This window comes from Mauremys reevesii, linkage group 1 (genome assembly GCF_016161935.1).
Source record: "Mauremys reevesii isolate NIE-2019 linkage group 1, ASM1616193v1, whole genome shotgun sequence".
Lineage (NCBI taxonomy): Eukaryota > Metazoa > Chordata > Testudines > Geoemydidae > Mauremys > Mauremys reevesii.
Window position 1 is genome coordinate 6,803,287 of NC_052623.1, and position 17,166 is coordinate 6,820,452.

General features: G+C 45.4%; 1 protein-coding gene across 1 annotated transcript; it reads right to left on the reverse strand.

Annotated features, from left to right (window-relative positions):
• Positions 1-4,100: 4,100 nt before the first annotated feature.
• Positions 4,101-5,039, reverse strand: LOC120397334 (olfactory receptor 52N4-like). The gene has a single exon (XM_039523030.1). It carries the CDS (start codon positions 5,037-5,039, stop codon positions 4,101-4,103), a length of 939 nt encoding a protein of 312 aa, XP_039378964.1.
• Positions 5,040-17,166: the final 12,127 nt, after the last annotated feature.

Below are 17,166 nucleotides of genomic sequence, written 5' to 3' on the forward strand. Positions count from 1 at the left end.
GGAGGAGGGGTTTAGATTTATTAGGAACTGGGGAAGCTTTTGGGAGAGGGAGAGCCTATACAGGAAAGATGGGCACCTAAACCAAAACAGAACCAGATTGCTGGCGCTTAAAATTAAAAAGGTCGTAGAACAGTTTTTAAATGGAGGGCTGGGGGAAAGCTGACAGGTGCGGAGGAGCATGTAGTTCAGACAGCCCTTAGGGGAGGATCTACAAATGGAGACTCCCTATGTCCTAATAAGGAGGAGAGGATGGAAAATGATAAAATACAGTGAGGATCTGATAAGAAAAATTAAAGTAACTTAAAAAAACCCAAAACTTTGGAACACTCAGAGCCTGGGTCAACAGACACATGATCTCGTTATACTTAAGACCCAAAGCTGTCTGCATGTTGAGAAATATCTGACTGGCTGGCTCTGCAAAGACTGAATACAACTTCTCAAGTACAGTTTGAAAGCCCACAGCACATGAGGATGTTGAGTTTGTTTGCCATGCAATGTACATACATTGCAAATGGATGGTCTTCTTTCATTCGCTGCTGAATCCCAGCTATGTGTCCTGACATCACAGATTAGCGCCACCATAAGATTGAGCAACTGTCAGCACCTTCTGCAGTCCACTTGTCTCCAAAGCTGTCTTTATGGCAGTATAAATTCCATTTGCATTTCAGGAAGATGAGCAATTGATGAAGCCCAGGAAACTTTATTTAATCTCTAGGTTTTCTGCTTATATGATATAATCTGTAAATTGTTCTGTCTTAAATGACCTGGCCTCATCTACAGTTACTGGAGAAAAAAATGGTCTTTTTCACTGCCTGTACAATTTCTTTGCAGACCAAATCTGCAGCACTTTGTTTTGAAATTCAGGGCTTGTGAAATTAAAATAACTTGCCTACATTTTCTTGAAAGTTTTGTCATACTTTCGAAAGAAATCACAAAATTAATGGGAATTCTCTTTCAAATTAGATTCCTTTCCTTTGTTGTGCCCTAAAAACGGTAAGTTTAGAAAGTAACTTGACAATATCACAAATCTTAGTAAAGTAATCCTGGTTTTTGTCAATGGTACTTTTATGACTTGCCAAAAGCTTCACTGCTACTGATACAGTTTCTTCGCTATGTTCAAAGCAGAAAAAAAAACAACTTTTGAAGTGATAATTGAGATGACCCATAGCAGGCATGAGGATACTTAACATGGGGAAATAGATTCAATTAGTGTAATGGCCCAACCATTCCCAGTCTCTGTTCAAACCTAAGTTAATTGTATCTAATTTGGTACAATAATGTTTAAAAAACTTTTTTTTAAGTTAGTTTCTTTAGCCTATTTCTCCCTTTGCTTCACCATCCCGCATAACTTCAAGTGAAACAGTAAAGTTACTGGGCTGGAGTGTGGGGAGGAACATTGCTTGTGCCTGTTTTTTGCAGGGAGAAACGGTCACTGAGACACTCACCCACACACACACTTTTCCACCACAATCCAGCCTCAAGCCCCTACCCCAATCTTCACACCTGGGCTCTTCCCCTTCCCGTCCTCCTTCTGTCACCACCAACAATTAACCCCCAAGGGTTCTCCTCAAGTACCCTGCCATTGCCCACCCCCCACCTTCACTCCAGGGCTGTCACCTCCCTCCCTTCCACTGCCCCCACACACAGAGCCAACCCCACCTTGAACCCAGACTCTCCCCTCTCTCCCTCTGCCCCCACAGCCACCCCCACCTTCACACCCCGCTTCTCCTACCCCCCACATGGAGTCACCGCTTGCTCCCCCACCTCACCTTGACTTGCCCCACAACTGCCCTTTTCCCCCAAACTGCGCTGGACCCCTTCCCCCCTTGGAGTGCGGGCAGGGGGGAGTGATTGGGCGTTCCCCCTGGCAGGGGGGACAGCAGCCAGCCCCACTGTCACCACGCCCCACTCCCCGGCCCTGTGGGATGCAGACAACCAGCTGCCCCCAGGCCACGCTAGATGGTGGCCGAGGGGACACACAAAGATACACACACCCAGAGCGAAGCTGCAGGGCCAAGACCGTGCCCAGGAGCCCGCAGCCGGGCATCACGATTGCTGGGGGCTGCACGCCGGGAGTCACAGCAGTGCTGCCGACCCAGGAGCGCAGGGGAGACTCGGGGGCGGGAAGCCCACACAGGGAGCCCTTACCCTGTGTCCCATGGGGAGGGTGGTGTGGTGGGATCAGCGCCTCAGCACCGGGAACCCTCTCCCTAAACCATTTCCCTTCCTTCAACCCGCTTCAACTGGGGCAGCTCACAGCATGGTGCAGGGCATTCTGGGTTAGCAGTGTAGCTGTCAGTGCAGCTCCAAGGGCCTTGGTGGAAGGCAGGAGCGTGCAAACTACAGCTCCCAGTACACCTGGCAGTGCATTGCTTGGTTATGGCCAGGGCTGGATTAACCCTTTGTGGGCCTCCAAGTAGTTATTATGGGCACCTTACAAATGTGGGCCTGGCACCGGAGTGGTCCTGGCACCATTGTAAACCTAGTATTGTTCCCCCTAGGTCTGCGCTGCCCCAGCTCTTGGCTCTGGCCAATCCATGCTCTGCCTCAGCACTGCGGCTCTGCCTCTAGTCCAGCTCTGCCTGTTTACTGCCGTTGACAGATTTCTACTGCATTAATAGCCCCAAATCACTTAGAAACTAACCCAAAGTAGCCCAGTCTATTTATGGAAACAAAGGGGGTTTTTATTAACACCTTTTTTTACTAACACATCAAGTAACCAATGAAAGCTATGAGATGAAAATCAAATTCACATCCAAAACCCCAATACTGGTACTTGTATCCCAAATGAGTGTTGGCAGATGTTTCAAACAGAAAGTGGGAAATGTTAAAAATAGTCCCAAAGTAGCTCAAAATATATATATAGTGGAAAAACAAAAATAACATTATTATAGTTATTTCTAATGCATTCAATCATAGTAGTCAATGTCCATATTTTGAGTTGAATTAATCTGTTACTGTTAGTCTTCAAAAGGCAACATTTTATCCTTGCTGTCTTCATCAGAAGTAAAATCCTTCTGCTGATGGTCATACATCAGCAATGACCAGTGTGATCATTTCTTTCATTGGTGTAAACTGTTCACAACAGATTTTGTATTGTTGCATATATGCCGTAACATGGGGAATGTTTTCTAAAAGTTCCTCTTGCATCTTGTTCTGCAGTTTGTTTTCTTAGATGAACGTAATAAAAACAAATCTTTTACTGCAGCGTTGCTAAAAGGCAGCAACAACAGTGAAAAAGCAAATAAGCCAAGTTCACTAAAGCCTTTGTCCTCAGCGGCATCCATCTGTTGGAGAACTTCAACCCCAAACTGCTCAACTTGGACATTTGGTGGCAATCTCTGTTTCACAAACTCCAACATGAAATCTTGATACTTCCTTTTGACTGCTTCAACAATGAGAGCGGTTAGTGTGTGTTTTGAAAGTTCCAGGTGAAAAGTCATTCCAAAATCAACTGTGCAAAGAGGTAAGTTATTTGACTCAAAGGTTCCGAAAAACACAAAGTTTCATAACTCTCACCAACAATCTCTAGTAAAATATCCTCAAATCTTGCAGCAGCTTTCCTGTATTAGCACTTTTCAACTGACATTTTGTTTATCCTCCAGGCCTCCTGAAGGATTGGAAGTAGAAAAATCAGGTACATTTTGTTCACCGGATCAATGCAAATATGATAAAGAAGTTCAGCATTGTAGCTGCTTTATTTGTCTTTGGCTAAGTGAAAGCATAGCTTCCGTTTAGCCAAACTGATCCAGAACCCTATTCACACAGAGACTAATGGAAAGCCACCTTGTGTCAGAAAGTTGCAGTATCTTCTGGTGGTCTGGAAGTCATGGAAAGGCCAAATGACATGGTGTGTGGGGGTGGGGGCTGACAGGTGATGCTCAAAGAGGTCAGGGGATGGTCAGAGAGATCAAACTCAGCAATGGAGAGAGCAGTGCTTGGTCTGGAAGTGGTAAGACAACATGGTGTGAGGAAGTACTCAGACTGTGAACTTCCAAAGTGCTGAGCTCAGCCAAACTAGGACAGAGCACACTCGATGACTGTGGAGATATCCTGTCCCCCTCTTGTCACACAAGTTTAAAGTCAGTGGCCCTAGGCAATCACATTCTGCATATGTATTTGCTAAGTTTGTCACGAAGCTCTTTGGTTTTGATCCCATAAATGATAGGGTTGAGCATGGGGGGGATGAGGAAATAGAGGTTGGCCAAGATGATGTGCATGTTGGAAGCGATGCCCTGTCCGAATCGGTGGGTCAGGTTAGAGAAGAGGAAGGAAGCATAAGATGTCAGTATCACACAGATGTGGGCTGTGCAGGTGTTGAGGGCTTTCTGGTGGGCTTGCTTGGAGGAGATTCTGAGGACAGCCCTGATGACCAAACCATAGGACAGGGCAATGAGCATCACGTCTAACCCAATGACTACAAATGCCATCACCAAACCGTACATCCTGTTCACTGTGATGTCCCCACACGACATCTTCGCCACAGCTATGTGCTCGCAGTACGTATGGGGGATAATGCGGTTGGCACAGAACGGCTGCCTGTGTAAGAGCAGGGGCAGGGGCAGGATGCAGAGAACAGCTCTTATCAAACCCACTAGCCCTAGCTTAGCTATTCGTGCATTGGTGAGGATGGTGGTGTATCTCAGAGGGTTACATATGGCAACGTAGCGATCAAAGGCCATTATCACAAGGATGGCTGACTTCATACCAGAAACCGCATGAAGGAAGAACATCTGGGTGAGGCAGCCGCCCACACTAATGCCTTTCAAATTGAACCAAAATATACACAGTGCCTTTGGCATAACAGAGGAAGACATGCTGATGTCTGTGAGCGCCAACATGCAGAGCAGCAGGTACATCGGCTTGTGCAGGGTCTGCTCTTTGCCTACAACAAACAGAACTGTGAAATTTCCAAACAGGCTGATAATGTAGAACATAGAGAAAGGGATGGAAATCCAGATGTGAGCAGCTTCCGAGCCAGGAATTCCCATTAGGATGAATATTGAAGGGTCAAACAGGGTGAGGTTGAAAGCCGCCATGTGGTGATTGAAGCGTTGATCAGGCTCAGAAATGCTCAAGGTGCCTGTAAAGGGAGAGAAGCGCAGCGAGGGGGGTTACACACTTTATAACAAATAGTACGGTAAATATTTTATAGTTATTAACAATATAGAAAGGGGATGAGCAGTGAGGTGTCAAAATTTACAGATGGCACCAGATTATTAAGGTCAGAGCCAAGTCCGGAGAAGTCCTCAGAGGGAGCTAACCAAGCCAAGCTCTATCCGAGAGACAAGTTACACGTGTTAACTGACAAGTGTAAGGAGAGAGTCGTGTCAGCAACTCAGCTGCTAACCCTTCTCATGCCTGAATATTGATGAAGTTTGCAGATGACACAAAAATTGGGGGATGGATAATAATGAACACGATAGGTCACTGATTCAGACTAATCCAAATTGATTGGTAAACTAGGTCGAAGCAGCCAAAATGTGTTCTAATATAGCTATATAGACATCTACATCTAGGAACAAAGAATGCAAGTGATGCTTACACGATGGGGAAATCTCACGGGAAGCAGAATGAGTGAACAAAATTTGGGAGGGGGTGAAGAGATAATTAGCTAAACCTGAGTTCCCAGTGTGATCCTGCGGCCAAAAGAGCCAATGTGATTCTTGGATGATAACATGGGGAATCTCTAGGAGAGACAAAGAAGTTATTTTGCCTCTGTCATTGGCACTGGTGCAACTCCTGCTGGAATCCTGTGTCCAGTTCTTGTGTCCATGATTAAAATGCTGATATACTGAAGAGGGTTCAGAGAAGAGTCACAAGTATTATTAAAAGATTAGAAAACCTGCCTTACAGCGATAGACTCAAAGAGCTCAATCTATTTAGTTTAACAAAGATGGTTAAGGGGTGACTTCATAACCATCTATAAGTACCTACACGGGGAACCAGTGTTTAATAATAGGCTTTTCAGTCTAGCATACAGAGGTGTAACATGAACCAGTGGCTGAAAGTTGAAGTTAAAGAAATTCTGACTGGAAATAAAGTGTACATTTGTTAAACAATGAGATTAATTAACCACTGGAACAATTTACCAAGGGTTATGGCAGATTCTCCATCACTGAGAATTTTTAAATCAATGTTGGAAGTTTCTCTAAAAGATCTGCTCTAGGAATAGTTTTGGGGAAAATTCTCAGGCCTGTGTTATACAGACTAGATGATCACAATGGTCCCTTCTGGCCTTGGAATCTACAAACACATCCCCAGGAGTCAGCTGGAGACATTTTTCCTGCAAACTTGTGCCTGAACCTAATGAAGGCATTTTTTCCATTCATGACAATGGGAAATTTAGCCCTATGGAGAGAAATTCTTATGTGACTGCGGTGCCTGGGAAATGTTACACTAGGTGGGTATTTCACGAGGCTAAGGGATCCCGTGACGCACTGCCAGGATGAACGTTTCAGATGAGAATAATGATGACTTGACCCCATAAAAAATTGTACAACTCTTGCCATTAATGGCTAACAGAGCTGGCTAACAAATGGTCCCGGAGCATCTGGGGTTTAAAATGTGGGTCCCAGTGACCCACTGTTTCACACAGATAGCAGTGGCTCCTGCATATGGCAGCTGTATTTTTCTAGGCACTCACATGTCCCAGAGCTGCCCGCTATCATTATGTGCATACTTCCTAGCTTCTGAGTGTTCCTGTTTAGCAGTTCCCAAAGCTGCCCATGGTGTCTATGGGTGCACGAAGAGCAGCAGCACAGGTGTCTTGGCATTTGCCACTAGTGTGGGAGATTTCACACATTCCCCATTTCACCCAGTTTCAGGACTCTGCGCCACTGTGATCGGCATGATTTTATTTTTACTGCCTTTTGGTGCTTCTCATCTTCTACAGAAGCAGAGATGCAGGGGCTCAGAGGGCAGACCCCTCTCTCTCTCCTGCAAAATGATTGTTTTCCTAATTGTTTTGAACCTCTAAGCCTGTAAATTTGAGATTTCAGCAACTCTCCTGTCAGTTCTTCTTTGGTCCAAATGAGCTCACCCATCCTTAGCGTCCACAGGACGACTCCAGTTGAAGTCACTGGAGTCTCATGACCGGTGTAAATCAAGCCATTTATATAAGTCCCTACATGTGGAGTTAGGGTGAACTCCTGGCCACATTGCCATTGAACTCAATGGGACCAGATTCACCCTTTGTTTTTAACTTTTGACTCCCATCTCCAAAAAAACACGGCTTCATGTCCTGTTACAGAGAACGATATTCTGTTAGGATGCTGAAAGAGTCTAAAGAAAAACCCCAATTTATGTATCATCCAGAGAGCAGGCATAAAGGGCAGGGATTTCAAAGCCCAGGGGCCGTGATTTTGTTCTCAGGGAGGCCAGTTTCCATCTGGAGTGACCCATTAAAGGCAGAATGTGAGAGCAGAATCTGGCCAGTGTGTGACCCATTCTTGTTGTGAACCCTCTGGTAAGAGAGATACCCACTGCAGAGGCTTTGGCTGCACTTCTAAACAGGGCGGCGAATTTGCTGAATTGGAAAACTTGAGCAAACAAGAGGAAAAACCACACAGCCCAAAAAGAGGAAGCTACTTGGACAGCTAGAACGACACAGTAGGAGACAAGGAACTGAGCTGAAACAAATATTTGTCTAAACAGTTTCCAATACATTTGTAGTTCCAATTTTACTGGGTAAATACCTTGGTGTTTCTGACAATGCTAAACAGTTCAAGTTGCCATGCTGGAGAATTTCTGGTTCTTGACTTGAACCCTGGAGCCCTTCCTGAGCCCTTAGCACTAACTTTATACAGAAACAGGCAACTCACCACAATCCCGCTCAGCACAGAGAGGAAATCTCCTTACAGCGACAGGAAGGCAGAGCCCCGAGAATCAGTGTATGAATCTTACATGTTTTATCCTCGGCGTGCTGGATAGTGATATTTATGATTCCCCTATACAGTCCCTGCAGACTCTCAGGTTGGCAGGACTCCCAGATAATTCCCTCAGCTCCGTGAGCAGCTGGAAGAGCAGAAAATAGACCCTGGAGGACTTCAGCCTGAGAGCCTCCCCCAGGAGTGAAGAAATGATTCTCTGTTAACAGGGGTTCAGACTGTCAGGGCAAACTGAGTCTTGCAGACTGTTTAGCCTAGCAACTGGTGATGGCTTTCTTTTCTCTGTGTAGTGTACTGCCCCCTGCACTATGTGTGGGAATGCTGCCGCAAGATATGGGACCAAAAAACTAGGAGGCAAAATACTTCCAGTATATGACCAAATTAGGAACTTCTGTACATTGCCACCTGGACTATGGTGCACCAATGGATCAGTGGACTTAATTGTTGTAAACAATCAAACCAGCACCTACTATCCCAGGCCGTACCAAGTAGTTGAATTGGTTTGGACAGTACCAAATTTCACTGTGGATATTCAGTGGACACACAATATGGACAAAGTACACAAAGATTACAAGAGCAACTTGCTGCAAGCGCCAACAGTTGGTCACACTTACAATACACACTACAGGATGGGACTGACAAACTTTTAACCCTATCAAAGGAGGAGAAGCAGTGTTTTTGGTGGTGGCCAGGATGTTGGACCATACTGCAGTGGTCAGGACTCTCAGTGTTGCTGTGGATTATCATAGCAGTTGGTGTATTGTTAACTGTATTTGTGTTACGTTGCATATGGAAATGATCAAGGGGGGCACAACCCCCCAGTGAACAGCCACTAATTATAACCTATACGTAATGTAGTAAGCCCTCCCCCGCAATGTACTAGACAATCCGGACCCAACCTCTCAGGCCCACTATAATAGGAAGTCTGGAACACTCATTGGAATAGGTGTGGTATGTCCGTACGAGAGAAGGTGCAGGGCACTGTACTACACAAAAGGCAGTGGGACAAATGGAATATCGACACCTTCCACCTAGATGCCTGGCCCTATCAGGAGATTCTCACCATATGTCCTGTGCTTTTCCAGGGATACCTGGGCAGGAGGATCCCAAAAGAAAAAAAGGGGTAGAGTGTTAGGATATAGATATTCAGGCCTGTCTGTAAAGCTCTATACTTTAAGAATATCGGTGTATGTTTATCATTTAGCTAGTTACAGAGATATAAAAGAAAGAATCTGTGTAAGGGCCTTCTCTCCCTGTGATAGTCTGAGGCCCTGTTCTTAAGCTAAGGCCTTTGGCTAAGCAGCAGAGGCAGCCATAAGCTGGGAAGTGAATGGTCACATCCTCACATCCCAAACCCGTCACACTGAAATCAGGCAATCTGGGGCTGTTAAGAAGGTGATCCGATCTATCACCTCCAGATAAAGGGAAGAGCCTAGAAGATGTAAAAGGAAACTTAGTTTGATAGTTTTCTGTCTGGTAAGAACTCACTTATCAATAGACACAGCTGGAAAACCCTTATGTCTGTACAGATGTAGTTGTGAAATCCTCACTTCTGCATTGTTTTGCCATTCTAGTTCCCACTTTGCTATTGTTTATTTCCATGGTCTCTGTCTAGTTCTGTGGTTGTTTCTGTCTGCTGTATAATTAATTTTGCTGGGTTTAAACGAATTAAGGTGGTGGGATATAATTGGTTAATTAATCATGTTACACTCTGTTAGGATTGGTTAGGCAAATTTCAGTAAAATGATTGGTTAAGGTATAGCTGAGAATGTTTCTATATAAATTAGGGGCAAACAGGAAGTAAGTTGGGATTCGAAAATAAGGAAAAGGAACTTGGATTTAAGCTGATGGAAGTTCACCCCAATAGACATTGAATGGTTTGCACCTTTGGACTTTGGGTATTGCTGGTCTCTGTTCACACGAGAAGGACCAGGGAAGTGAGAGGGTGAAGAAATACGCCCCCTAACACCTTTCTCTGGCCCCCTCACTGGGGCAGGTGTTGTCCTGTCGCTGGCTCTAGGGTGTCAGTCCTTCCTCTAAACAGGCTCTGGGGTTTGTGTGTCTCTCTCCCTGCTGCCTTCGGCCTTGCAGCACTTTCTCTCTCCTCACCCTCTCTCTCACCAAGAGAGGTTTCAACAGGATTCAGGCAGACCTTAATTGGGCTCAGGTGTCCGTAACTGACCTGAAGTAACCCCTTCCCCGCTTGTAGGAAAAAGGGCCTTGAGCATTCTAGGGCTAACATGCCTGTTTTTCCAGACCCTCCTGCAGCCATCCGGCCTGACTTTGCCATGCTTTCAGCCAATTCTTATTAACTAAACTAAAATTTATTAAAAAAGAAAAGAGAGAAGGAGTATTGGTTAAAAGCGCAGTATACATACAGACACGAGGACAGTTCTGAGATCAGATTTATAGTAGAGATGGTGATCTTGGTAGTTGCAAAGAGTTCTTTCAGAATTAGTCCATAGGTTATAGTCCAATGTTCATATTCAGGGTGATCCAGAAAGGACTGGAGATCTCAATCTTAAGATTTAAGCTTCCCTTGCATGAAGCATCAAGCAGGTCTGAGATAAAAATGATCAGTCCCAATACAGTTCCAGGTCTTCTCTTGCCAGCTCGGAGTACTTAGGTGAACAATAGGCAATCATGGAGACTTTGAAGTAGACTTATTACCTAAACATCACCGGTAATTAGCTACACAGATTAACATAAGACAATTGCCTGTTCTCCACTGTTGGCAGATGATTTGCTAGACATTTCAAAGAGAGATGAATACAGTGATATCTGTATTAACTGAATTATTGTCCATTTTACACCATTCCATCCTGCCCATCTACTCCTAGTGGCTCCCAGCGAGCTCCTCCCTGTCTCATTATTCCCATAGGGCTCATGGGGACCAACTTAGTAGCCGTCCCATTCCAGGGTACCACAGTAACTACTACACAGGTGCTATTTGTTTATATTCATCCCTTTTAATTTGACCTAGTTTCCACTTTTTGTAGGACTCTTTTTGTATTTTTAGATCATTGAAGACTTTTTTCCTATGGGATCTTACCAACCAACTCCCAGAGTTTGCGAAAGTCTGTCTCCTTGACATTCATTTTCTTTATTTTGCTGCTCTTCCTCCAACAATTCCCTAGAATCACAAATTCTATCATTTCATAATCACTTTCTCCCAAGCTGCCTTCCACTTTCAAATTCTGAACCAATTCCTCACTATTTGTCAAAATCAATTCTAGAACATAGACTCATAGAATATTAAGGTTGGAAGAGACCTCAAGAGGTCATCTAGTCCAATCCCCTTCTCAAAGCAGGACCTACACCAACTAATCATTGTCATTTTGTCAAGCCGGGCCTTTAAAACCTCTAAGGATGGAAATTCCACCACCTCCCTAGGTAACCCATTCCAGTGCTTCACCACCCTCCTAATGAAATAGTGTTTCCTAATATCCAGCTTGAGACCATTGCTTTTTGTTCTGTCATCAGAACAGCCTCTCCTCTAGTAGATTTCTCCACCTTGTGAAATAAAAATGTCTCTCCAATACACTCCAAAAACTGGTTGGATAATCCGTGTCCTGCTGTGATGTTCTCCCAACAGATATCTGAATAGTTGAAGTCCGCCATCACCACCAAGTCCTGTGCTTTGGATGTTTAAAAAAAGCCTCATCCACCTCTTCTTCATGGTTAGGTGGTCTGCAGTAGACCCCTACCATGACATCACCCTTATTTTTTGCCCCCATTATCCTTACCATTAGACTGAGAGACTTTCAATAAATCTGTCCCTTATTTCCATCTCAACCTCCGTCCAAGTATATACCTTTTTAATACATAAAGCAACACCTCCTCCCTTTTCCCCTGCCTGTCCTTCCTGAGCAAGCAGTACCCTTCTATACCAATATTTCGGTCAAGCGTATTATCCCACCAAGTCTCCGTAATGTCAACAATGTCATAGGTGTGTTTATTTACTAGCATTTCTGGTTCTTCCTGCTTATTCCACATACACCGCTACCTCGATATAATGCCACCTGATATAACACGAATTTGGATATAATGCGGTAAAGCAGTGCTCGGGGACGGGGCTGCGCATTCCAGTGAATCAAAGCAAGTTCAATATAACACAGTTTCACCTATAACACGGTAAGGTTTTTTGGTTCCCAAGGACAGCGTTATATCGAGGTAGAGGTGTACTTCTCGTATTAGTATACAGACATCTAAGATACTGATTTTATACCCCACTCCACCCCACTTCTGTCTTGTCTATCCCTTACCGCTGTTATAACAGCCCATGCTCCCCCCAAATTCCAACCCTTCTCCCAGGTCTCCATGTTTTTCACTTACCATGTATCATTGGTCTGCAGGGGAGGGATGGGAGCAGGCTCCAGTGCCCTCAGTTAGTGTGGAGCTCCCTTTTGTGTGGAGCTAGGTGTGCACTCACCTACCTGCCGGCAGTGCCAGGGGGAAGATCAAGCCCTTTCCTGAGCAAGTGTGGACACTTAGATCTGCTGGCATGTGCACCCCACCTCCTCTTGCGCTGCACCAACCTCAGCTGCCCATCCCGTGGATCAGATAGGAAGCCTCTTCCAGCCCAGCCCCACACCAGACATGGCTTCTAGTGCAGGTGGCCCCGTGTCCCTGCTCTGACTGGAGGAGTTACCTGACTGAGTGCCTGCCTGGTGAAGCTCCAGCTTGGGTCCACCCTCACCAGAGCTGTATGTCTCTCACCTGGCTGGCTGGTTGCCTGCCCCTGTAAGCCCAGCTGGCTCTTGTTCGGAAGGTCAGGTCATGCGATAGGGATCAAACCAGATCGCCTTCAGTATGTTGGCCTGAGCCCGGCCCTGTGTTTGACCCCTATTTTCATTGTGATCACTTAGGACAGGGGCTATGGTGTCCCCACTCTGGGGCACTCTCTCAGCATCAGGGAGGAGGGATAGCTCAGTGGTTGGAGCATTAGCCTGCTAAACCCAGGGTTGTAAGTTCAATCCTTGAGGGGGCCACTTAGGGATCTGGAGCAAAAATTGGTCCTGCTAGTGAAGGCAGGGGGCTGGACTCAATGACCTTTTAAGGTCCCTTTCAGATCTAGGAGATAGATATATCACCAGCACTCCACTGATCACTGCATTATGTTCAGACCACATACAATTTATTATCAGAGGGGTAGCCGTGTTAGTCTGGTTCTGTAGAAGCAGCAAAGAATCCTGTGGCACCTTATAGACTAACAGACGTTTTGCAGCATGAGCTTTCGTGGGTGAATACCCACTTCTTCTTGCATCCGAAGAAGTGGGTATTCACCCACGAAAGCTCATGCTGCAAAACATCAGTTAGTCTATAAGGTGCCACAGGATACAATTTATTAAACAGCAACTGTAAGAAAAATAATGAACAAATGGAAAAAAATGTATGAGAAAAAAGGAAACCCACTCTATGGGCACAGGAAACACCAAAAACATCCATCTCTGGGGTGTAAGAAAGAATACTGATCTATTTCTCACATGTAACAGGCCTCCCTCCCAGCTCTGGATGCTCTGTGGTGATAACATGGGTCAGCCACCTGCTCTGACAGTGTCCACACTCCCTCAGGCTCTAGGTGGCAGGACCCTTCCCCCAAGCATCAGCCCCACCCCATTAGGTTCACATTCCCCACTCTGAGTCCAGCCTTCAAAGCCCTCCTGTCTAGCAATGTCTCTCTGTGCTGGGCCCTCTGCCCATGGCCCCACCTTGCTCTCCCCAGTAACTCATCATGCTCAGCGGCCATGTTACTTGTGGCACATCCGGCACCCACTATCCTGGCTCTGGCCCTGCAGTTCCCTGCTGTAGCTCAGCCCTGATTTCCCATATGTGCAGCTGCTCTCTGCTGCCCCAGCTCCTTACTCTGGTCTTCTTCAGGCTCCCAGCTCTGCCTCAGTGCTGCTGCTCTACCTCCAGCCCAGGTCTGGGCTTGTGGTTGCCAGGTTTCTACTGCATTAATAGCCCAACGTCACTTAATAAAAATGGGCTACTTTGGGGTTAGTTTGAATTCACATTCAAAGCCCCTGTCATAAACAGACAGTTAAGGGTTAATTCCTCTTTTACCTGTAAAGGGTTAAGAAGTTCACCTAGCCTAGCAGACATCTGACCAGAGGAACCAATGGGGGAACAAGATATTTTCAAAGAGGGAGGAGGGAAATCAGTCTTTGTCTGTTCAGAAAAGTTTGTGTTGGAGTGAAGGATCCATGAATCAGCCAGCTAACATTTCTTAAAAGTAGTAAGTGTTTAGAGAAGGAATGTATTGGATTATGTTTATTTTCTTTTGTGACTTCTTTTTGCATAGAGGGAGAATCAAATTGGGTTTCTTTGTGTAACTAAGGTTTTGCCCAGAGGGACAACCTCTGTGTTTTGAATCTGTTGTCTGTGAGAGTAGTTTGCATGCTAATCTCACAGAGGTATTCCTTTCATCGTTTTTTCTTTATTTAAAAGTCTTCTTTTAAGAACCTGATTGATTTTTCCTTTTTTTAAGATCCAAGGGTTTTTTGGATCTGGGCTCACCAGGAATTGGTGGGAGGTGAATCAGTCTCAATCATGCCAGGAAAAGGGGGATAAAGACTGGGGAAAATTTTGCGGGGAAGACAGAGTTTCCAAATGACTCTCCCATAAACATTTGTTTAAACTATTTTGTGGTGGCAGCTACTAGATCTAAGCTGATAAATAAGCTTAGGAGTTAACCCATGTCTGTACCCTAAATTTCAGAGTGGGGTGACACCTTGACAGCCCCAATAATAGTTCTTGTATCTCAGTTCAGGGTCAGCAGATGTTTCAAACAAAAAATGGAGAATGACAGTGTTAAATAATATAAAAAAATATTTTTTTTGCACTACATACTTTTTGGGCTACTTTTTGCATTATTTTTATTTCTAATGCATTCAGTCATAGTAGTCAATGTCCATATTTTCTGTTGATTTAGTTTGTTACTGTTAGTTTCTAAAAGGCAACATTTATTCCTTACCGTCTTTGTCTGAAGTAGAATTCTTCTGCTGCTGGTCATCCATCAGCAGTGACCAGTGCAATCATTTCTTTTGTCGGTGTAGAAAAATCAGGTACATTTTTTTCACTGAATCATTGCACATACAATAAAGCAGATCAGCATTGTAGTTTCTTTCTTTGTCTTTGGTTATGTGAAAGCATAGCTTCCGTTCATCCAAATTGATCCAGAATCCTGTTCACACAGGGATTAATGGACAGCCACCTTGCGTCAGAAAGCTGTGAGATATTTTGGTGGTTTGGAAGTCACTGAAAAGCTGGTTGACAGAGTTTGTGGGGCTGAGGGCAGAGAGGTGATGCTGAAAGAGGTCAGGTGATGGTCAGAGAGCAGGAACTCAGCAACAGGGAGAGGAGTACTTGGTGATTGAGTGATAAGACTTTAGGTGTGCGGAAGTTCCCAGACTCTGAACTTCCACAATGTTGAGCTCAGCCAATGGGGCAGAGCACCCTTGATTAATGAGAAGATATCTTTTCCCCCTGTTGTCACAGAGGTTTAAAGTCAGTGCCCCCTGGCAATCACATTGTGCAGCTGTATTTGCCCACTTTGTCATGAAGCTCTTTGGATTTGACCCCATAAATGATAGGGTTGAGCATGGGGGGGATGAGGAAATAGAGGTTGGCCAAGATGATGTGAACGTAGGGAGTGATGCCCTGACCGAACCGGTGGGTCAGATGGGAGAAGAAGAAGGGAGTATAATATGTCAGCATCACACAGATGTGGGCTGTGCAAGTGTTGAGGGCTCTTTGGTGGGCTTTCCTAGAGGGCATTCTTAGCACAGCCCTGATGATCAGACCGTAGGACAGGGCAATGAGCATCAGGTCTAACGCGAGGACTACAAACATTATCACCAAGGCATATATCCTGTTAACTGCGATGTCCCCACATGATATCTTCATTACAGCTATGTGCTCACAGTACGTGTGGGGGATAAAGTGGTTGGCACAGAATGGCTGCCTGCTCAGGAGCAGAGGAAGGGGCAGAATGACGAGAACAGCTCTCAACAAACCCACAAACCCTAGCTGAGCTATCCGTGTGTTGGTGAGGATGGTGGCATATGTCAGAGGGTCACAGATGGCGACGTAGCAGTCGAAGACCATTGTCACGAGGATGGCTGAGTTCATCATAACACCCGTGTCAGAAACAGAGAGTTAAGGGTTAATGTCTCTTTTACCCGTAAAGGGTTAGGAAGCTCAGTAAACCTGGCTGACACCTGACCAGAGGACCAATGAGGGGACAAGATACTTTCAAATCTTGGTGGAGGGAAGTCTTTGTTTGTGCTCTTTGTTTTTGTTGTTGTTTGCTCTTGGGACTTGCTTTGAGCGGGAGGTTGGACAAGATGACCTCCTGAGGTCCCTTCCAACCCTGATATTCTGTGATTCTAACTGTTGCTCTAAATAGATCTGAATGAAAGAACTGTCCAGGAAAAGCATGAGAAATGTCTGTTGGAATGATTGGCCAGTTTTTCAGCTCCTTCATACAGATCCTCATCACTTGCAGAATTAAGCATATTTAGCTGAATGACACTTAATTGATCAACACCTTACTGCCAGCTTTGAAAATGATTGGAAAGCTGTGCATTTATTATATCGAGAGACCGGTAAAACCCCATCTCTTGGGGCTGGTTGGCAGGGGAGTGCCACTCAGCAGTCATGGCTTAGGCCTGTAACCTGCAGGGAGTTATTGGTAGGGGAGCCCAGATCCCTCCCACTCCACTGCGCTTTGACCTAGAGCCCGTTGGGGAGGGGGGTATCGCTGCTCTGCAGCCAAGGAAGATAAAGTGGCATGGGGCTTGCATAGCTCTGGCATTTGGGGAGGCTGGCCCAAATGCCGGAAGCCCCTCCAGCACCCTCACTGTGGCCCCGCCTCTGCCCCCAGTTCCACCCCTCTTCCCCCCCGTGCCCCGCCACTCAGCAAGCCCCTCCTTTGGATCACATTTTAGCACTGCATCTGTACTTTTACCTATGTCCAATGACTGGGATGAAAATCTGTGTTTACATTCACCAAACAGTGCGTCCAGCACAGGAAAACACAGACGACTGCCCCATTTTTCTATTGCCCTCTCATTTTTATCTGGCTGGTATTGACATCGTCCGAGTGCTGGTGATACCTGAATAGCCACGTGTTGGGCCCAGGGGCTACTACCCCTGCATGGATCTTTTAATGGCCCCCAGTGGAGCAGGTTACTATCATACCAGTGAAAGAGATCCACAGTAATTAACTTGCATACTCCGCAGTTTATTTGAGAAGTAATTACACAAGCGGAAA

Bases quoted from the DNA above. Each gene is read 5' to 3' on its own strand.
- LOC120397334 (XM_039523030.1), bottom strand. From the start codon at position 5,039: ATGGCGGCTTTCAACCTCACCCTGTTTGACCCTTCAATATTCATCCTA.